Raw genomic sequence first — 23,559 nt, 5'->3', positions numbered from 1 at the left:
TCTCTGGTACAAATGATGCATTTAGGTTAAAATTTTCAATATGTTAAGGATGTTAAGGATATTATTAGGTGTAATAAGCATGCAAAACCATACCTTAAAAAAGATGGGAAAATGTAAAAATATGAAGTGGAATCATTTTGCTCGCCTTTTTGTTTTTCAAATGAACATACAGAGTACAAAGTTAATAATGAGTGGCAGGGGTTACTTGTAATCCTGACCACCAATCAAATAACATAGGTCAAGATATCTATTTACAATTCCCCATGATAATACTCATTTGCATATGGATTTTGATTGTCTGTTCATGGTGTAATTCTTCAGGAAGCACATGAATTTATAGAAAGCCACAAGGGGAATGGAGACTACAGGAAGGATCGATAAGAGCACACAGATAGCAAAAACCCATTCAGGATAGTGCAGGACATCAGCAAGGGGGAAGTGAACCTGCGGGGGTGATGCAGTGGAAAGTCAGTCTTTGTTCCAAATTTAATGAAGTGTCATAATGGTACATTAAAAAAAATCTTACATAATCTGGGTTCCATGCATTGTATGTTGGTTGTTTCTCAGCCTCGATCACAACATAAGCCACAAAAACCACCAGAAGCACGAACGGGCTGATAAAGCGCCAGTAAATTGCCTGCCAGTAAATGTTAGGTCACCGCCCTGTCATCCATTCAATGTCATCATTAAACCTGTGGGCAAATGGAAACATTTGTAACATTTGTCCTTTTAAAAACACTGTTTAACATAAGTATAATCATGACATAAATTGACAATGATAATATCACCTGTTTATTCCAAAGATGAAAGCCACAGCGATGATCTCAAAGAAAGCTATGATGAGTAGTGGCACGGATCCTACATAGCTGTTAAAAATTTCCAGCCAGTAGTTTCCAGAGCCCAAAGTGAAGATTAGGGCCACAGCAAAGGAGATGAGACAGATTAAGTAAGCAAAATATCAGACATCATAAGACATGTGACTATAAACTAAAATCACTAATATAAACACCTTCAGAGAGAACATAAAGGTTTCTTGCAAAAGTAATGCATGTGTTTTGAAATACCAGGTGGGATTTAGTCATAGTCACAATTCTATGTAGAAAGTAATAGATATCTTGCACCTAACTTTATCATCTTTATTTTTGTTTTAATAATATTACACAATACAAACCAGTTTTCTTAGTGCCGTCAGTGAAAATGCAACGTTAAGCTGTTCAGTCTTTTTGGTATACCTGTGAAAGCTTCCTTAGGAATCCAGGGTGGAACTATGTGTAAATCCAGCAGAGGAGTAAGGACGCCCTCTAGATTTCCAAACATGGAGGACAGGCCGAGACAAAAGAGCATAACAAAAAAGAGGACCGCCCACACCTGCGAGGCCGACATTTCAATCACTGCCTCAGTAAACAAAATAAATGCCAGTCCAGTTCCTGAAGCGCTCTAAGAGTGGGAAATGATATATGATCACAAATACATAAATGCTAATTATTTTTTATATGAGTAGATGTGCTACACCTCTTCGAGGAAGGTCTGTAGATTGCAAGCTTTGAGATTGAGACTTTTAACTTCCAAGGGATCGGTCTTATTGAGATAGTTTAACCACTCGCCATAGTTTTCAAGAGTTATGTTGCCAACCCCGATGTTAAATGCATTTGTCAGGGTTAATATGTTCCTGATATCAGCAAAAAACAAACAAACAAACAAAAACACTATTAGTATTAAAAGCATTAATATTAAATCAGAAATGTTTGCTTTAATATTGTATCTATGTAATGTTAAAGCTTAAGTTTCACATCATTTTTTTATTTAACTTACCAGTTTTGGCAGTTGTTTCAATTTGCCTTAAAGCCAAGAATGGCAAAAATAGGAACTGACGCATATATTGATGTAAAACTGTTCACACATCCAACAATAAGGGCATCTCTCTCACAGTTATTCCTGAAAAAATAAAACAAAACAATGTATTGATCAGTATAATGTATGGCTTTTTAAAAAAAAACATTTTCTTTTGGCTTTTCTTACTTCTGAGGATTATAACTGGAAAAAGCAATAAGTCCCCCAAAGGCCAAAGACAAGGAGAAGAAGATCTGGGTGGCAGCATCCAGCCAAACTTTAGGATTTTTCAAAGTTCCCCACTGTGATAAACATTAGTTAGATATCAGATTTATCACATGAAATTATGTTGGTAAGGGGAAAAAAAGTAATAGACTTACATTTGGAGTGAAAAGATATATCGAGCCATCACTCGTTCCAGGGAGAGTCAATCAAGAAGATGGTCAAAACAAGATATGGAAAAGTGGCTGTGGCATAAATAGCCTGTTGGGGAAAAGTTTGGATGAACTCTTTTCATCAGTGTATCGTCAAAAGCATCAACTCAGAGAGATTTTTACAGCTTGTAACATTTTTAGGTATTGTTACTTTTATAGGTAATAAAGAAAAATAAATGTTTAGTCTTCTGCTTATCCATCACAGTTACTGCCTTTAATGCAGCCAGTAGTTGAATTTTGACCTTTATTCCAATTTACGGAAGTTTGATCGAAAAATATTTCAAATGCATGATTAAGTGAAAGTAACATGCTGCACATATGCAACACAACTAACTTATTCAACCAACTGAATGGATGCCACAAACTGCAGTACAGTGAATATGCATGAAGACCAAGAAAAACAATGTAGTGGCTATTGAAGGCAATCACTAATGTTAATCAAGAAATCTATAAACGTGAGCCTGTAGACTGTCTGCTTATCCAACTAGCTTACAAGTATGCACTGAAATCACCAAACAGTCACATTCCATTTGGTTAACAATTTGTGTTGATATATGTTTCGACAAATGGCCAACATATGCAGGGCAAAACGTATGCTATTCCCTCATGCAACTATCTTTTCGAGGTGGAAAAACCTTTATCAAACCTTATTTATCTACCATGCGGGTGCAATAAATGGAGCAAAAAGCTTAATATATCAACATTGGAGACCCAATAGTCTCAATCCCTCTTATGAAGCAGATGTACACGATGCAAGACACAACACCAGCTACTACTGTAAGGACCCACTGGTCTCAATGTTTGGTGTTATGTTCAGGGTTTAGAAATTAGAGATATCATAAGTAATCTGTGGGCCTTTAGTTAATTTTGGCACATATTAATCTATAATATCATGATGTCAATATTACCAGTATGATTCAGGTTTACTGGGCAGTCCCTCCAGGGAAGTGGACTCTGAAAGGAATGGAAGAAGTATCACAGGATCCAGGCCAAGATCATGTTGTAGAACAGTCCAACCAGGAAGACACCAGCATCGAAGCCACGCCTGTTTTTAAAAATTCACCATTAAAAGTTAATAGAAATTAACATAAATTATAGAGTGGTGTTAAGTATGACACAAGTTTGCTCATTTTTTCGCATTTTTCGAATGTCTGGTATACGACCATTTCACATACCAGACGTTCTCACCTACACCTCCCGGATATGGGGAGATTGAACACTCCACACTCCAACACTTCCCATGCGTAGCCGCTGTCCAATGGCCAGTTCCATGTGCAGTTCCATGTGCAGCAGGGGAAGTCCCTCAAACACCAAGGCAATGACATAAGGAATCAGAAATGCACCTGTAATTGATAAGTGGCAAAATCGCTGCTCATCACTTTCAGCTTCCATGTCGAACATTTGCTCCTTGTTATTTTGGTGTATTTCTAAGGTAAGCACCAATGCTCACATGTAACTCATCTCTCTGTTAGGTCTGATGAAGAGAAGGGGAGAACGCGGTGACTGCTTTATCAGCGTCTTCTAATTTCTTATTGACTGTTAAAGCTATGGGAACAGTGCGGCTTGTTTGATAAAAGTGTTTGTATAAAATGACATGATAAGATGCTGATAACAGAAGCAATGACAGTTGACTGAGCACGGATACCATAAGGAACCCATGAAATAAAACTGTGATAGTGAGTTTTCAGTTTGTTACATGATACAGTTTCTAAGATGGTTATTTGAACACTGTCTCTGCTATTCCAGTGAATGAACGTAATGACCAAACTATTACACTGAAAAAATATACTAGTGTATGAAATTTAGTCTTGTACTTATAGTTTGTTATATTCACACAAAATAATATCACTCACACATTTATTGCAGCCAAAAAGCACATGTAATATAGTTCACTTTATATTAGAGGCAAATAAATTTAAAAAAAAAACTTGTAGATTACAGTACATGTCAGACTAAATCCATATTTATTGTATTTAGCTTTGCAGACCAGACTCCAGTTGGACAGATACATGTACCGTAACATGTCAGAGTTTCTAAGTCAGCATCTCCTCCCATTCTTGGCATCTACATTAATTACTACATAACTACTGTTTAATCAAATGCTAGATTGTATCTGTCAGATTATACCTAACCCTACTTAAACATCAACTGCAATGAATCATGAAGGACCAAGAAAAAGTTGATCATAATAGAGGCATCTTATCTTAGGGCCTAGCTGTTCACTAAATTGATGAAATCAGATTGATAAATTCTCTGTGGAGCAGAGCTGCAAACATATGCCAAAGTAGTATCAGGGCATAAACAGCAACACACTGCAATCCACTGATTTTTTTTTCTTTCTTTGTTCTTTTTAAACAAGTTTTCATTGACAAAATATTTTTTTCTATTTTTTGTGACTCTGAGAGAGGCATGCACTCCTTTTCTCTTTATATTAGTGCTAATTAGTATCATTTGGCTGCATTTGTTTTAACCTACATACAGCTGAAACATGCTCAAACACTTTTGGTCAGCAGAACTCAGATGATAAATGAACCACGTGTTAGTGGCATTTTTCTTTCTTTCGTTCGTTCTTTCTTTCTTTTTTCTTTTTCTTTTTTTTTTTTTTTTACATCCCTTTAAATGGTGATATAGAATTCTTGAGACTTAGGGACATATTTACTAAAGGTTCAGTGCAAAATTTAATTGCCAGTTTAATATAAATAAATAAATAAAAAACAGAGAACAAAATGCTGTTGGGATTCACTAAAGAAGCGGAGTGACAAACTGGGGATTAAAAGCCATAGGTAGGGTCATTTCTGGGGCTGTCTGTCATGCTATTTATTTGTAGGAGTTTCCCTTTCAGAGAACATTATTTGTGACAGAGTATTTTGCCTTGATTTTTCGACTGATGTGAGCGTGTTAGCTGTCCTTAATTATTTTATGAAGTTGAAAGTTACAAAAGAGGAAACAAAGAATTTAAGCATGATGATTTTAATGATTTCCCAAGTGGAGTGTGTGGTGAACTATTATGAGGCTATTTTACATTACAAATCTATAATCTGCTTTTCCCCCAAACAAACAACCTTCAAGAGACTTGTACCTGTTTTTCATAAATCAGCAGGCATGTTTCTCTCTCTTTAGCGTCTCCAGTGTGAAGGCTCTTTAGCTGGAAGATCAGCACACTCAGAGAGTGAAGAGAGGGAGGAAATTAAATTAAATTCAAGATGACAAAATCCAGTTTCATTGTTAAAATCATTTTAAATATGCAACTTAGATTTGGTGAAACTTTACCGCATTGAAAGAACTCAAACCTCTTATCAGAAATAAGGTCAACACTGCATAGGGAAGGCATGAAGTCACACATGGAACCTTGGGAAATTAAAATATTTACTCTGTGGAAAGCAATGAGCTACACCTTCACAGCAGTATCAATACCACAAACTTCACAGATACAGAACATGTACAAACATGATACAACAGTATGCAGCACTGCTGCCCACCTTCCTCTTGTCAAGTTGCGTTCAGGGTTTCCCACTACCAGAGGTAATCCACAGGGGAAGCTTCTCCCACACATTTTCACAGTATGTCGCTAAGGCTCATCTTGCAGGCAATTATGGTGGTGTAAAAGAAATCAGCCACCAAAAACACTTATGTGGATGTAGTACAGCCAGTGAATGTTTTAAAGGACACTCTGTAGTGTCTTATATTTGATCTAAACAGGACTATTATACAGTACTACAGTTTTTACAGCATGTTAACATTACATCAGTGATGTTGAACTAAACTTGGAGAAACATCTCCACTATTATAAAGCATTCTAATATATATTTATTTTACATTATAATCATGAGAAATTATGCGAAATTACAATATAACCTGTAAATATTATGTGTTCACAGCTATACATGAGTATTCCTGTTTCAATATTTTATTTTCAAGCAGCATGATTGTGAATAGTTAAACCATGAAAGTATTACCCGTGCCCTTGACTCTGAGTTAGATATTGGAAGCGCCAGATATTTCTGAGACCCACACAAAACCCCACACAGGTCAGCGTGTACCAGAACTTGTTGCCGGTCTCCAGCCTCTTCCACCTCCAGCTCACCCAGCTGCCGATGGGGCAATATCCTGTCCTTCAGGCCAGTGTCGGTTAGTTTTTGCTTCTTTATCAGTGAAACACTGTAGTATTGTGGTGATACAGTAGTTCACTGTTCAGTGCTGGAATGTAAATTGTGGCGCACACTGTGAGATAATATGAACTAGATGTTTGTGATGGATTGACTAGTCCGTGGTGTCATAGAGCATCAACTGGAGGTGTGCTGCCTTTGAAGCTCAAGCTCAGAATGAATATAACGTAGGATATAACGTGAGAGTTAACGGCGGTGTTCTATGATGGAGAGAGGTAGATCCACAGAAGCCACTGCTCGTGTGAGGCTCACACTTTTATAATATTGGTTGTGTAGGACTCCCTTAAAGCGTTGATTCGTCCAACTGAAGAAAACAGTTTTTCTGACATAGATCAAAAAATTGTTGAAACTCTGAGAACATATACACAAAAAAGTTTAAGCAAAGTTTAATCTGTCTACACAAAAATAACATGTTTTTAACTAGACAATGTGTAAAATATAAAAAACATAAAACCAATGCTCACTTAACAGACATTTTTCTATCATTTAATTGTTAATCTATTACTTAACAACTTAAATACTTAGTGTAGTGTAGATGGCTGTGAGGGAGGTCTTTATCAGCAGGAAAAGCTGTAAAACTTGTGAAAATGCAGTTAAAAGTTCAAATTTTCCAAAGCCGTCCAGCGGGCCGGATTAGAGTCTTTGCTGGGCCGATTCTGCCCTCGGGCATTATGTTTGACATCCCTGCATTAATGACAGTGAATAAAACAGGGAGTCAAAGGAGCTTGCAAAGAAAAGCGTCTGGACTTCTTTAAGTTGCTTGAAGACGTTTCACCTCTCATCCGAGAGGCTTCTTCAGTTCTAAGGTCAAATGGTGGAGAGTCCCAGATATAAACCTGGTGGGAGTGCCCCCCCACAGAGGGACAAAAGGACCCCCTGATGATCCTCTAATCGCCTGAGCCAAGGTGTGGAACTGGGTGTGGGTCCCAATCAGCCAGAGTTTCGGGTGGGTTCATTGTGAAACCTGGCCCCACCTTATCATGCGAATTCCTGAGGTCAGATGGCCCAGGGTGTGAGTGGGCGTTAAGGCGTCTGCCATCTATAATCCAGTTTTGAGATCCCTTCCCAGACGCCTTAACGCCCACTCACACCCTGGGCTTTGCAAGCTCCTTTGACTACGATGACCTGGATGACTGAGAACCTTCACAGACAATAAAACAGGGAATTTAGCGTTGAGTGGCGGTACTCCAGGTCATTCAATGTTTGACTCAAAGTACAGTTATCATATGCCCGACTGATTTTAATTAAGACAACACTGATCCTGTGCATGAGCGCACACTTGCCCCCGGTTTCTTAGGCAAATTTACACCTTGCATGTCACATCCACTTTCAGAACACCAAGAACCCAACGATGAAAACAATCATTTGAGGCTTCGCAACAGGACTTTACTAACCAACAGACAAGAGTCAGAGTGGCTACATCTGTGTTTATATATGTAGTCTGTGAATGGGACCAAGACCAAACAGATATTTACACAGACGTGTACTGAGATGAGTGATCACAGCTGGACAAGAGTGCTGGGTTTAATCAATTTAGCATTTACTGTGTAAGTTCATTACACAGACACATACAACACTTATAACTGCAGACAATAGTTATTAGTTATTATTAAACTCTCTCTCTCTTCCACAGCGTGTCTTTGTCCTGTATTCTTCTCCTCACCCCAACCGGTCAGGGCAGATGGCCACCCCTCCCTGAGCCTGGTTCTGCAGGAGGTTCCTTCCTGTTAAAAGGGAGTTTTTCCTTCCCACTGTCACCAAGTGCTTGTTCAAAGGTGATTGTTGTGGTTTTGTCTCTATTATTGTAGGTAGTGTCTTTATCTTAACATTTAAAGTGCCTTGAATTGAACTGAATTGTGCTACATATAACTTTTGATCCAAAACAAGAAGGTAAGGTATGGGCTCCATAGAGTCTATATTAAGTTGACTTCTGTTGCTGTAAGCAGTGAGAGCCCCATTTCCTCATCTGAAAGATCAGGTTGGTGAATTAGAGCACTCTTTAGCTGGCAACCTAGACTAGCTCAGTGGTTCTCAAAGGTTTTTTGTTACAAGCCATCATCTGTGGAAACAAATATTTCTAGGGCACAGCTTTACATAGCTGTAGCTTCAGATGATAATTTCAAGGTATGTCGGTTTGTATTCAAAGAATTGCTTTTTTAAACTAAACTAAATGTAAGCTAATCTTTAAAGTTCTTTTTCCAGATTGGAGACTTTGTTGGCTGGATTGTATTTATGAGCTTGAGTGAATAAAGGTTAAAGAGAACTGGAGGAGAGAGAAAAGCACCGTTAAGACACCAGAAGAGCTAATGGACAGGTGAATTTAAAAAAAAAAAAAAAACAGACTAAAGCTTGTTTTAGTTTAAAGAGTTGTTTCAACTTTCTTTTTATTTTGCCTATTGTTTACTGGACCTTGGTGCAGCCCCTCAGTTCATCTACTGTATGAGACAATCTGTTTTAATCCTCCCCTTTTAAAGATCACCCTCCATTTCTCTGTATGTATTATTGTAGGGTCTACATTACAATATAAAGTGCCTTGAGGTGACTATTGTTGTCATTTGGTGCTGTATAAATAAAATTGAATTGAATTTAAGGTAATTTCTGATTGGCTGCCACTTGAAAACAGATGATCTATGAGCAGCTGGGTGATGCTGCATGGTTTTTAAATGACCATTTAACATCAAACAGACAACAATTTAATGTTTGTCTGGAAAGCCTTGGAGTCCTGGCATTTATGTGGATGGCACCTACTTGAACGAAAGCACTCCTCAGTAGCAGCAGCCTCCTCCACCGCAAATCCACCACAAATGCTGCTTAGGAACAACTCGAGGAACGTTAAAAACCCAGTGCTTTGACCTGGCCTCGAAGCTTCCCAGATCCCTGTCTAAACAGGCGTCATGGGAGTGCCCGGAACAAGCCCAAACCACAGAGCTATAGTAGCAGAACTTTGCCTTCTTGTGTTTCTTGTAGAAAGCCTTGAAGGCTTGTTTCATGTATCCCTGAAGGCCCCACCCAACAACCCATACCAGCCAAGGTTGTGCTGCCAACATGCCAGTGTGTAGAGACAGCCCCAGAGGCTCTGTGGCTATGCACTGACAGATCAGAACTGTTCGAGGCTCAGGGTGGACCTATGCAATGTTAGACAGCTGACTCTAGACATGTTTGGAGATTTATTTCATATTTTTCAATTGCTCTAACCACTCCCATGAAGCATTAGTAACCAGGGTATAAGCATAAAACTCAGTAATACAGAAATGTACCATAAGGCATATTTGTAGACAGCTCATGAATTTACTTCTAAAACTAGATCATACACATTGCTGTTAGATGCATTTTTCAAAATATATGCAGCATTGTGTTTTTTCTGGTGAAAAAAAAGTTATCATAGTTAACTAAAACTAAATGGGAAAAGAAATTGTTATCTAAAAGGAAAAAAAAACTAGACCTTTTGTGAACTTTTAAAACAGCAATTAAAATAAAATAACATTACAGAATAAATCCTTAGTTTAGGTGTTTCTAATTTGTTAAAATTTGTTATCACAAACTGCATGATGAGGGTTTAAAAGATCCGTTTATTAAAGTTTGGATGTCTACAAGGCTGCAAGTCAACTGCTTTCAAAAAGCTCCGTTTATATTGTAATATCTAATTATTTTCCTAAATCTCATCTCTGGCATTTCCCATGAATGAAAAAAAGTAATAAACATTAAAAGTCAACAACATTAAAACACTGAACCTAAATATTTTAAGCTGAAGCAAGAAAATCCACTCTGGAAACTAACTGAAACTAAACTGAATTAAAAAGTAAAAGCAAAACAAAAATAAAAACTAATAAGAAAACACAAACATGTTATAACTCTGGTGTCCACTATAGCTCTAGTGTGTGTTTGTCAACACCGAGTTGAAGGACTGTCAGCATCCGTTTTGGCTACTTTGCTTTTTTCCCACTGGAGGCCGCTATAGCGCGTGTAATCCGAGCTTGGCCGGGCTGACTGAGACCTGGCTTGCAGTGTCCCTTCTCAGGCTTTATGCATGAGGAGGGAGCCGCTTCCCATAGACCAGGCGCCAAGTGTAGCAGTGCCGTCCGCAGTCTGCCTCAGCACCTCAACCGCCCGCAATGCCCTTGGACACTGGCGCTCCGCTCGATTCCGCCACGCACTGACTAACCGTGACATCTCAGCGAGTTACTCCGGATCTCTACTTTGGGACTTTTTGCGCACACTGTCCTGACACATCTACGCTGGGTGAAACAAATGGGGAAGGTCCAAGGATAACAGGGTGCAGGATTTTGTTACTGCAGAAGACCTGCCGGTAGTTCGCAGCCCGGAGGGGGGGCTGGCTGCGCCTCTGTCAGAGACCGTAGTGCCGCATCCACTGTTTTGATCATCTAAACTCGCCTTGCATGGATACATCATGGCTACATTTATATGCAGGGTGCAGTTTTTAGATGATACTGATCCATTTAACAGCACCAATTTCCCCGAGCCCACCAGACCGCCTCTGTACACCTTCAGGGAAGATATCCCTCTGATAAATCAGATTGCTGGAGTCCACAGGCTGTTAAAAGCCCCACACAAGGTATGCAACGCACGATTAACCTCTTGATTTTGTTTTTGTGCACGTTTCGTTAAAAGCACGAGTTAAAATGTAACATCAACGCCTAAATTAATAATTAGCTTGCACAGGTCGATAGTGTTACTACCAAACAAAAATAATTGACCAATGAGCAAGCGTCTTAGTAAGCACTTTGTTGATAGGGGATGCTGATGGGGCATAGACGTGCATTCAAATAGTTACTGATTCTCGGCGTGACAGTCCTGTGATAGACAGAATAACTCTAGGCGGTGTTGGCGTAGATTAGATACCCATTATTTGGGGTGGGGGAGGGGCTGCCATCGGTTTATATTTACATCAATTACCCACCTGTGCACTGCCAAGACTTTGGGTGCTCCTTTAAAGTTTGGGAAAAAAGTATCCTGTTTGTGGTTGGCAAAGGAGGAGACGCAAACAAATAAGCAAAACAGACATTTGTGGTTGCAGTCTTAATGATTGTTTGACTTGAAAATCTAACCTCCTCAAAGGAAAAAAAAACAACTTATTTGTGGGAGAAGCCGACCTATTTGCAGTGTCATAAATGGACAGATTGGAAGCCCATGTGGAGAATTAAAGTAGGTTGGGTCAAATCATGCTCAGTTGGTCAGTTCTTGAAGGTTGGAAAAGGATAATTTCCCACTTGGCTTGATTAGATCTGTGGTTTTGAATTGGCAACATGTCTTCCTAATCAAACGTGTTTTTTTCTAGCCCCTTTTTTTGTATTTTGACACTGTTAACCAGCTTTTCTTTAGTCTGAAATAGAAAGGTATTTGTGTTTGATCACCCTCAATTTTCGGGCTCCATTTACTGCCTGGTTTTTAAGGAGGTGAAGCAGTGCACATTCTTTTTGGTTGGAAACAATGGCCTTCCCAAGATCCAAAATGTTGGAGACAGTAGTTGACAAAAGTAGACCTGAAACTCATTTTCTTTTTCTCCCTTTGGATGCCTCCAGAAGTTAAATGTCTTGGCATATTTCTGCCTCTTGATTAGATTTTGTGAAGCCCCATCTACTGACCTTTAAATTTAAACAAATCACAGAGACCATATCATCTGAGGCTGAGTTTTTTTTACTGAGCATTCATCTCAGTTGCATAAATGGGGAGTTAATTTGGGTCTTTATTCATTCTGTCAGATCAGTGGTACTCCATCTTGTTTGAGTCAAGCTGGTGAGATAAGTCATAGGAGCCTCAGGATGCTGTGGATCACCACAATCCAGGCTCTCATTCTGCAGCCTACTCAGTCTGACCAGCAGCATAGAATGGGGACGCTTTCCACCGAAAAGGAAGTGGGCAAAATTAAAAACACAAACAAGGAGCTGATGTACTTTGCACCGTCTCAGTTTAGCTGCAGACCAGCTGGACCGCAAAGCAGACAGAGAGGGAGTACCTGTGGTTGGCTGTGCAGGGCCTGGTTAGTGAGATTTGGTCACATGGGCATTGGTGGTTAGCAGTAAGTTGAGGGGGAAGTCCCTGTTCTTCTCATAAACAAAAACAGTCAGGTGGGTGACGCAACTGCGTCGCCGCGTTTTACCAAGCAGCTCCCTGATTCACACCATCAGACCTTTGAAAGCGAGACTTTAGTGCGACCTTGTGAATACAGCAAGGCTGTCTTATCCCTACAGTGCAGGCCATTCTGTTATAAATAGTACGTGGCCAACACATGGTGCAGGGGCAATCAAAACAGCTGACATATGTTGTTTTAGGGATTTTACTGTCATTTTCTGTGGGCATTCTCCAGAGTGGAGATCAGTTGTGTGTGCTGGATTGGGTTATACATGGGATGACAACTTGGAAAAGTAGCTGTACAGAGTCGAATATCAGTTTGTAGAAACTGATTTTTATAGCTGCACAAGGTTTATTTTTAATAGTGAAAACTCTCAGTGAGGGTGGGAGACTCACTTGAAATGCCACCTACGTGTGATGGTATGTCTTATGTACAGTACATCATAGTGTAATATAGTTTGTAGTATCTTTTATTCTGCTTGAAGACCATTTTGTATAATATAAACCTGGTATCTTTTGTGCTGCTTCGGTAAAAGGGAGTGATTCCCACCTCACCCAGACATTTGGTTTTCTAGTGAATAATGCATTGTCTTCAGCGTTATTCAGAGTTATTCAAAATATTCCGTTTTTCAGGGCAAATCAATAGCTCATTACTCCTTCATTTACTTTCTTCTCTCTCTGTGTTTTGTATTTTGGGGTTTTGTGGCCCAGAGGCCTTGCATCAGTTTATAAAAACAGAATTTAAGCGAGGTCTTGAAGAATGGACTCTCACTTTACCAATTTCAGTTTGTGGGACAGTTGTTTTTCTGCATTTTTTTGTCCCATAATGAGAAGTTATGTTAAATACTGCAAAATGTAGGTTCCTCCTTCAGGCCTGTCAGAGCTCCCTTTGAATTCTTTTACACATTGTCATGCAGATTTGAGGTTCTCTTAATTTGGAGTGTTGTCTCAGCTCCTTTCAGAGGAACACATCCAAGGAAAAAGTTGCCTTGGACTGGACAGGAAAATTAAGGTTACTGTTGTGGTTTTGTGTTCATGCATCAGGTGTAATGCGTTTTAAATCACTTGCTCTCACAGAAATATCACAAATTGCATCTCCACCTTATCGAGCAAATGTGACGCTTTTAAAGTGGCCAGATGTTAATCCTCTAAACTATTTGTAGTCCACTGTGGTTGCTATGTAGACGTCTTTACCGTTTTCTCTGCTCTGTCTTCTTCTGCTGGTCAAGTGAATGGCAGCCCCTGTGTGTGATTAAATTAAAAAAAAAAGAAAAAAAAAGGTTGTCCTGTCTACATGTTGAGCAAAGTTGCAGCTCTGTTAACACACATTACTAGTGAACCATATTCCCTGTTTCCATTAGAACTACCAAACAGGAAGTGAGTTCATATGTCAGCAACACTCTTGACCCATTTTTGTGTCAGAGTGCAGTTTACCATTTGGAGAAATAGCAAGAACCAAAAAATGTCATTTGTTTCCAAACTGATGATCTGTTTGCTTTAAATCAGTAATTCTTGTGCTGGCACCACTTTTTGTTTGTATAAATAAATAATAATAGAGAACTTGTTTTTCCCTTCAGTGCTTACAGCCACACTTTTAACACATTGAGATCAAACTGCAGGCTATGACCCGCTGAACTGCTTGGCCCCCTCATCGCTGCTTACAGCTAGCTTTCCAAATGTCTTTCCCATCTGGAATATAAAGAAATTTGGAGTGAGATAGCAGTTTTAATTTTGAAATTGCATGGTGTTTATTTTTAGTTCTTTCTGTCTTAACTGCCTTCCTGGTCAGTGGACCACAGTATGGTGGTTGAAGGGAGAGGCCAGACCTCAGTGTGTGAGCAGAGGAGCTTGTGGTTGCTTCTCTGGACTTGGCCATCACAGGGCCACTGTGGGTTCAAGTCCTGGGCAGGAGACAGCTAAAGAAGTCTCTGCCTCTGATAATCTGGTAGCACTTATTCCTGGATTAAGAGCTGTTTAAAGTGCATCAACCTGGCTTGGTTGTACATTGTAATTCCTGTGAAGTAATCCACACTGATTATATAAAGAGCGCCTAAAGTGACACTGGTTAGAGGATAGATTTATGGCTATATGGAAGAAAAGATGGGTGTACAGATGGGGATTAGTTAATGGCAAACTTGTGTAATTCACTGCAAGTTTTTTTTCTTGCCTGTTTTGATTTTGGTCTGCAAGTCAAACCCATGTGTGGGGAATTGCATTTCTTGGTTCCACAGTTGGCTAATTACTGGTTACAGCTGCAGATTCAGCCCAGTGTTTTGTGCAGTTCAGGTTGTGATACAGAGTGAAGCCGAAAAAGTACAAATATTTTGTTTGGTCTTGTTATCTAATCCGTCTTTTTTAGTATGTAAAGTATAATTTAAAGTACAATATATACAGTATAAAATAGCAAAATGATAAATCTACCTGTAATAATGTATTTGGGTTTTTTGGATTGTAATTTAGTGGCATTTGCACAGTCATAATTATAGGGCTTATACAATTCAATTCAGTTTAGTTTTATTTATATAACACCAAATCACAAGAATAGCCACCTTAAGGAGCTTTATATTGTAACATAAAGACCCTATAATAATAGAGAGAAAACCCCAACAATTAGATGACCCCCCTATGAGCAAGCACATGGCAACAGTGGGAAGGGAAATCTCCCTTTTAACAGGAAGAAACCTCAGGAAGAACCAGGCTGCTTGGGGGTGAGGGGTGGGAGACAGGACAAAAGACACGCTGTGGACGAGAGCCATTTAATTATTAATAATAACTAGTAGTTAAATGCAAAGTGGCATATACAGTAAGTACAAAAGAGTAAAAAGAAGTGAGTGAAGGTGAAATGCTCAGTGCATCATGGGAAGTTTGCATTTTCTCCCTGCGCCTGTGTGAGTCCTCTCCAGGTGTGAATGTGAATGGTTGTCGGTCTCTCTGCGTTAGCCCTGTAACGGACTGCCAACATGTCCAAGGTGTGTTCCACTGACAGCTGGGATAGACTCCAGCCCCCCCTGTAACTCTGAAATGGATAAGTGGAATAAAATAGATGGAAAAATAGATGGATGGACAAAAAGGCTAACCTCTACTGACTTATGGTCATGTAGTACATATTTTTTTCAAACATTAAGGAAACCACATTTGGAAACGTAAAGTTGACATTCAACAAAAATACGTTGTTTCTGGGATTGTTGAGTGTCTTACAGGTTATTTAAGGCCCAGCTACTGGTCACTCCATACAGTATGATTTAAAATGTCTTCTCTGTCATGCAACATTTCATATTACTATCCCACTTTTTATTTTCAAAGGCATGTCAGTCCATAGGCATAAAAAAACAGAAGGGAAAAAAAAGAAGAAATCATGGGCCTAACTTGGGCCCCTATGCCTGGTTTTCCTGTCAGGCCAGAATCTGTTTTGTAATCTGGAGAATCACTTGCTTCCCGCTACCGACTATGTGCAGAATAGATGTGCTTGTTTTCACTCGCAAGTCTTTTTCTATCGCGCCCTGCCTCACCTGAAGAACATCTACAAATAAGACTTGCAGATGTCTTGGAAAGGGCACGATCTCCTCACCTGTCTCCTGCATCAACCCCGTGCTTTGCCTCATCCTCCGATGTCTCCTTTAAAAAAATGATATTCAGCTCCGCTTCTACATCTTTTTATATTCCCAATAATCGTTTGGTTTGGGCAGCAAACAAGACAGCTCCGAGCCAGAGAGTGAGTTGGAGAGAGACTGAAAGTTATCCCAACCAACCACATGTTTTGTTTCAGCTCTCAAATATGACACAGTCCTTGAGTGCTGTAGTGCAGTAATGCAGAGTGGCTGAACAGATCAAAGCTGTAATGTCTTTCCCAGGGTTGTTCTTTCACGTTTAATTAAGTTACTGTCATATGCGGAAGGAAATTGAACTGCATCGGACCAGGCAATAACTGGTCCGATTTAAAAAACACATGGTTTTGCATGTTAAACTTATGTTTACATGTGTTGTGCATTAAGAGAGAAATTCTTGCAGGCTGCCTATGTAAGTAGTATTTATGGAAGGGTATCATTGCCTTTGTTGCTTTACAAAGCCCAAGTGAGGGCTGACAAAAAAGACAGGTTACTGGAGTTCAACGTATTTGTACAAATCGTTGTTGGTTTAGACACTCGGATTGTTGATGGTGCAGAGCAGTGCCACTCTCTGCACTCGCATCATATGTTCGCCCTCCCATAATGGTATTTGTTTTCCTTTCCTCTGCTTCGCTGTTGGAGCCGCTGTCCCGTGGAGCTGACAGACTTTGAATATAAATAGGTTAATATCTCCAATTTGGAGGTCAACCAGACAAGTGAACAGTCACTCTCATTCTTCATCTCTTTGACCACAGTCTGGTGATGACAACCATTCAAGACCAGACAAATCATACCTCCTCTGCAAAGTCATCATATGTGATGATAGTTTATCAGACAGGAGAGTAGCGAGATAAGAGGCAGCAGACTGCCAAGCTCGTTCAAATCTGCATGACTTCTCTGCAACCTTGCACAGTTTTTCATTGTAGAGCACTGACAGGAGCTGATAAAAGAGCCTTCTGTGGTTCACGGCGAACAGACATAGACCTGAAATATGCTACGCATGTGTCTGTGGAGCCAAGTTTTTAAAATATTTAAAGAAAGTTACTTGTCTAAAATTCTTACGAGTCATTTGTGTGTAGCTTTAAAGCTGTGTGCCTGCATGGGCGTGAAACACAAATAGTTATTCAAACCTCCTGGATGTCAGTGCCATTTGTTCAGCTGATGTGTGTCATTCAATTCAGAAGCCCCCAAAGCATCTTTCCACTGTCAAATGCTCATAAATATCTCTTAACACAGCATTTTGAATACGTGCTAACTGTGCCTTTTTCCTGTCTAGCCCGATGACTGTGCCCTTCAGCTGTCCCATAATGGAAGCTACTTGGACCTGGAATCTACGCTGGCAGAACAGCGAGATGAACTGGAGGGATTTCAGGAGGATGGAGGGTAAGATAATAATCGCCGCCATTTCTGTCTCCACTCTCGGTGAATGTGCACAGCCGCCGAAATGAAGAACATTCTCTACACTGTGCTGAATTTAAAAAGCTGAAATAAAACTAGATGCTGGCGTTAAAAAACTTGGCCATAATATTCCTTGCACTTCAAAAGGTGCTGCTCAGACTGATGCCAGAGCCACTCAGGCTGAAAACTAAAGTGGGACTGGCACGGTCTAGCAGGTGGATACAGTAATGTACGATGCTTGCCAGATTTTGATTGTCCAGGAATAGATTGTTCCTGTTGCTGTGGTCAAATAGCGGTGCAAATACTTTTTTTCGGGGGTGGGACTGAGTGATTTTAAAGCTTTTGATTACAACAGTCTGACTTAAAAAATCTTGACAATCAGGCATATTTCAGTACAATATGAGTATTTTTTAGTGGAAGAAAGATTTGAGGCAAGACAAGAGGAAAAAGCTATAGTGTTTAATCCTTGCCACTGGGAATGCATATTAATAAACATTTTTACTATATTCCTTTGCCTAATTTAATACTATTAAAGGGATTTGTCTAATGATACTTATTTGGATCTAGAATGAATGATCCCTTTTCCGAATGATCCTTTTTTGAACTGTGCCTTCCTCTATTAAAAGAACAGAGGAGAAGGTCTTTACCCCACCTGAGAGTCTCCTAGGAAAAAGAGACTCTGATTTTCCTTTTGTGAGTCTCTCAAGGGTATTTTATCTGCATGCAGGTCACTAAAATGATTGTGTTTGTTGGATTTTTAAAAGACATTGCAGTAGTAGCAGGATTTTATAAAGTTGGTTCAGTGGTAATACTGGTGCCCTTTTTTTAGTGGACTGAAAAATCTTGGAATTTCCATCGAATTGATCTATTTGTGTCGAGTGGCACCAAGCTTGTAATCTTAACCACTTGTGTTCTAGTCATGTCTCATGAGTAATCACCCACATCTCATTGTGACTTTACTTTGGTTCTCATTTAGAGCACTGGGGCAGCTACACAGTATACACCCTCCTAACACTCAGTTAACGATTTAGCCATATTGTTTCTGCGTAATGTGTAGGTAGATATTGCTTTGGCTTGACACAGCTCCTGGAGCTGGATGAAGAAAAAGTTCACAGTTGTGTTAGGTTAACTTCTGGTTCATACATTTTCCTTGGCCATTTACTTTATTGGCTCCATACATTTTTTCATGTACTGTGCAGTATGTTGATACATCCTTCATGTACTGCCCACTTTAGATGATCACAAACCAAAGGTTGGCATGAAAGTTCCTGGTCAGTTGGACCACAAACATGTATGGATTTATTTGTCTAACTTGAAATTCATAAGCTGCTCTCTGGCTTGGTGTTTCTGTTGGAAGTTGGGAGCGCTGGCCTTTCCCAGTTCCAGCTGAAATTGTTAGGAGCTTATTGGAGGCTATTAAGAGCTGTGAGGTTAAAGTGGTCCACTTCTTCTCTCGTCAAAGACTGAGCCTGCATGGGTCGGTGTTGTGCCAGCTGGCACGAGCTGGTATGGATGTGTGTCATTAAACCCACACAGCGTTGTCTGAGGGGGCTGGAGGGGGTGAAGGTGGTTAGCCAATTATTTAGTAAAAATAGGGCAGTGCTGCTCATTGGCTTTTTACGGTGCTGATGGGCCCAGAATTACGCCCCCCACTGCTCAGTGTTCTTGATTTGATGATTATTGAGCCAATAAAAGGTCTGATGAGGGATTTCACCCTTACTTGTTCCATTTTGTTTTGTTTTCGCTCTCATTTTTACTGCGTATGATCTGTCAGCAGCAGTCATAACACCCAAGCATTTAACCTAAAGAAGAAAAAAAAGCTGACTTGCCAGACAAAACCAACGGTTGTTTTTTACTTTCTGGGTTTTCCAAGTGTATCTCAAAATAAACCTCCTGCAATAACTTCAGCTGACAAGTGAAAATGATGCTTTCATCATGCTTTCACTATTTTAGCTTTAAGCTAAGTCACCTAGCACTAGAAAAGGGAGTAGTGCAATAGTTCTGAGCTCCCCTGATCATTGGCAATTGAATCCATCTGTAATTGATATTAATGACAGGTTACATTCCTGAGGCGCCTGTGTCATACCTAGTGTCTTTACAATCAGATTAAAGTATGATCCTCTGACAGAACGCTGCGAGAGCCAGGAGATATCCATGTCACGGGAGCTTAAGGGCCATAATCACTTCCACGCCACGTTATGTAGCTCAGCTATACAAGATTGTGACTCGTAAATCCCCCCGTCCCCTCTCTGATACCATCCCACTTCTGGTTACAAACTGACCATGTAGTTCAGACACGTCCACAGGCATATCTGCACAGTTCCTGGCAGAGTGTGTGTGTATTCTAGCTGTGATAGATTGACACACGCTGTTTTTTTGGCACTGTAGTTGGAGGTGGCGTATGCGGGACGTGTTCTCGTAGGACCAGGATGGATAGAAAAGTTGTAGCAAATTTGTTTTTGATCTTTTAGGGGAAAAACAGTGTTGTGCGATAGTGTTGAGTTATGTGTCGAGCTTGACACATTGTAAGACATATTCCCTGGCTTGTCTTTATAGGATAACATGAAATGCTGTTATTGACTGGATAATGGATTCAGCATGTGGATTTTTTTTAGCATTTTCTTTCACCTTTTCGCATTTCACGCTGTAGTAGACGTAATTTCTGTTAGAAAGCCAGCAATTATATGCTGAAAATGCTCTTGCTGGTTTTATTGAGTGTTTCTGATGTGTTTGACAACTATTCAAAAGTCAGACATATTAAAAATCTATCCGTTCTTGCTCTGAAGGCCTCAGAAATTCAGAGTTTCTCATCACATCCTTTCATGTCTCCGAGGGCAGCTCTGCTTTCTTTATTTTCGCTTTTTTTCTGACCCACTTGGACATTGTTTCATAGATGCTCGAAGCACACAAGGTTTTCATTTGAAGAAGAAAAAGTTGACTTGAAAAGAACCAGAGTAATTGTCAGACTTAAAACTTTACCCCACCTGGCTTACTCGGGCACTGGAGGTCCCGCTACAGACGCAGTGATACGGGAGCCTTCTCGAACAGGGGTGTCCAAGAAGTGCTGAGTCAGTAGACCTCAGCGGGGCCTTCTTGTCTGGCATTAATTGGTCTTTGAGGGGAAGTACTGGCTTTACTGTATTCCAAGTATGTGTGTTCACTTTCTGTGGGTACACATTTTGTGATGTTTTATAAACAGGGCCGGTAATGCTCCCTTAGATAAAGTCAGAGAGCATTGAGCTGGCAGGCATCCACCGGTCCAGTTGCTGCTGCTCCGTGCGAGGATTAAGCCCGAGCTTTATGAGGTGCTGTACAACGGGGCAGTAAAGGGGCAATCAAGATGGGGAACAAAAAAGAACGTAAGGTTTTATTTTTTTAATTTTTATTTATTTATTTATTTTTGTCGGGTACAGTTGTTAACTTTCTGCAGCTGCATTCCTGTTTGCTATGTTTGATAGAGAAATTGATGATGATGAGCATTTGGTTGGTGCCTTGAAATGCGCACTACTTTTTATAAATGTTCATACTAAATAACACTGTCCATATGTTTTCATTTAATCTATTATAAAGTGCTCTACTTTTGACCATTTGACTTGTGTAATGGTCAGGAAGTATGACATAAGTAGGAAGTAAGTGGTTTAGATTGCATTCAGTCCTTTCGTGATATTATAAAAAGTAGTAATTCAGTGATTCACCTATTTCAGAAGCTTCATGTATATTATGAATCAAAATTAATTTGGCTCACAAGATTTTCATGGCTCACTATTATATACCAGCATGCCCCCAATTTGTTATTTAGCTGACATTCTTTATAGTTCTCATTGTTTAAGAAGGTTTGGGCTCCATCTTTTATAGGCCTGCAGCACTGTCTGCAGGAGTGTTCAATTTTCATGTTTAATTGGTGGTGGTGGGGGTCGGGGTCTGAAAACCTCACTTATATTCCATGCACGTTTGTTTAATTTGATAATGAGCACGTTGGCCTGTGTAGCCTCAGGTCTTGGTTAAGCACAGGGATACTGTTGCATCTAAGCGGAGAGAAAGCAGACGTTCGTGACAAAATGGGTCTAGTTACCGATTTGCCTCAACAGCATCACAAGGGATAAAGTTCCTGTTTGCCGTCTCATCTCGCAGCGAAGGGCCCTGTTGACAGATTTTGCTCCTGTGTCGCCTCTGCCTGTTGCGGGATATTATATTTGATAAACAGTGAGGATAAGCAGACTTCCCCTGTCATGTCATGCGCTTGTGCGCGTATCAGCTCGGCCTCCCGCTGACTGGTTGGGGCAGGAAAAATGTCAGTGTGTCAGTCTGTCTGGGTCTGTTTGTATGTGGCGAAGCAGCAGTAGGAAGTGCCTTCTGCACCGATAGTTTTTTCTCTTTCTGTCAGAGCCGCTCACGCCCGACGGTTTGAAAGTGACAGTCTGCTGCTGGCACTGCGCCGGTCAGAACAATCACACAAACTCTATGCAGCCAGCATAAAAGCCCATTTGTCAGTGAGCCAAATTAGGAAGGGAGGGTAGGGGGGTGTTGCGCAACTCTACCTGCTGTGCTCTTGTCTACATTTGGCCTGCTAGGTTTGTTTGTGTGTTTCTTTAGGTAGTTGAGAGGTTAAAGGCCCAATGAAGGATCTAACCTCAAGCAAAACGGTGATCAACCAACCCACTTTATAATTTTTTTTATTTTTAAAATGAAAGTAATTAAAAACTGTTAAATGATTAGGCCTGGGAGTACCACACACCGAGTATGGGAGCAGCAAAGTATTGAGAGTTGAACTTTTACAAACTTCAGTGTCTGTTCACAGACACTAGAGAATTAACTTTTGAGGGATCTAAACTGTTCTCACATTCACTATCAGGGCTGAATAGCATTCAGGGGCATTGTTGTCTTCTTTGTTTTTGATTTTCATTCGCACATTGTGAGCTCTTGACAGGATGCTGACAGGGTCTTGGCATATCTCCATTAACGCAGGGGGTGGAGCTGACCTCAGAGTTGCTCCCATCCTTCATTTTCATTGATGAAGACCTTTTCCCTGATCTGCTCCCTGCTGTGTTCAAACTGCAAATGTTGCCTGAAACAGAACAGAATAACTTGTTGAAAAAGGCTCGAAGATCATTTTGCACCATTTAACAACAGCTTTTCAGCTCCATTATCCTGTCAACATGTGCACCTATGTCTGGCACGCACATGAAAATTGAAATGATCACAATGGTCCAATACCTTCTGACATGTTGCTTTATCTCCGTTTGTCTTTTGTCTTTGTAGACGAGGAAAGAAACACGGCATCATTCTTCGAACGCAGCTATCAGTCAGAGTTCACGCGTGCATCGGTGAGTAATAAAACTGTGCTCCAAACTCTGCATTTGTCACATTTCCCTCTATAATTTGTCTCCTTCTGACTACATCAGCTTTAATTAGCTCTGTCACCAGTTGATTATTTTATGTAGATCCTTGTAAAAGTTGCACAGCAGCACTTGTGGAAAAAAGCCAAGTGACAGCAGCGTTTCAGCAACACTGCGAACACAGAGCACTGGCACGGAGCAAACCCTGAAAACATTTTATGTTTTCGGACTTACTGGGTTCTGTCACTTTGTTTAATTGGGACTCCTGGTGTCTTTGAGTAATGTGAGGGAACCAGCATAGAGCTGAGTGAAAACATATGCAAACATGCATGCACATGGCATGTGTGCCGACCCATACGCTCACACACAAAAAGCCTTTTGATTAAACTGAGGATGGCTAATCTTTTACTAACTGCATTGTACTCTATGATTTAGATTTAGCTACTTTATTTTTCCACATTTTTATGGAAAGATTAAACCAACAAGGTTTTATCTGTTTTGTTACCTTTTTTAATATTTTTAATACAATAAATTACTCCACATGCTTTTAAGAAGTCATTTTCCAGTAGAGCATTGAGGCTGTCGGTAGTGTCATTCGGGGGAACACATGCCTCCTCTGCAGGCATCAAGTGCAAAAATAACCCAAAGTCTGCAAAGGCTATTAGGCTGTAAATTGTCAGATTTTATATTTGGCTGCTTG

The 23,559-nt window shown here is 40.1% G+C and overlaps 1 protein-coding gene and 1 pseudogene across 5 annotated transcripts in view; one reads left to right on the top strand and one right to left on the bottom strand.

Moving 5' to 3' along the window:
- Nucleotides 1–273: 273 nt before the first annotated feature.
- LOC102792602 (sodium-dependent neutral amino acid transporter B(0)AT3-like) lies at nt 274–9,420 on the bottom strand (annotated as a pseudogene).
- A 1,044-nt stretch (nt 9,421–10,464) lies between these two features.
- The window catches only part of fhod3b (formin homology 2 domain containing 3b), a 96,207-nt gene continuing 83,112 nt past the window's right edge, over nt 10,465–23,559 (top strand). For all 5 annotated transcript variants that reach the window (XM_006801430.2, XM_087848141.1, XM_087848140.1 and 2 more), the window contains exons 1-3: nt 10,465–11,003; nt 17,402–17,508; nt 22,783–22,847. In XM_006801430.2, coding sequence (XP_006801493.2) covers nt 10,839–11,003; nt 17,402–17,508; nt 22,783–22,847 — 337 coding nt within the window. In that variant the 5' untranslated portion in view covers nt 10,465–10,838. The remainder of the gene's footprint in view (nt 11,004–17,401; nt 17,509–22,782; nt 22,848–23,559) is intronic.

This window comes from Neolamprologus brichardi, chromosome 11, assembly GCF_056152115.1.
Source record: "Neolamprologus brichardi isolate AB-2024 chromosome 11, ASM5615211v1, whole genome shotgun sequence".
Lineage (NCBI taxonomy): Eukaryota > Metazoa > Chordata > Actinopteri > Cichliformes > Cichlidae > Neolamprologus > Neolamprologus brichardi.
This window is presented reverse-complemented; position numbering and strand designations above follow the sequence as displayed.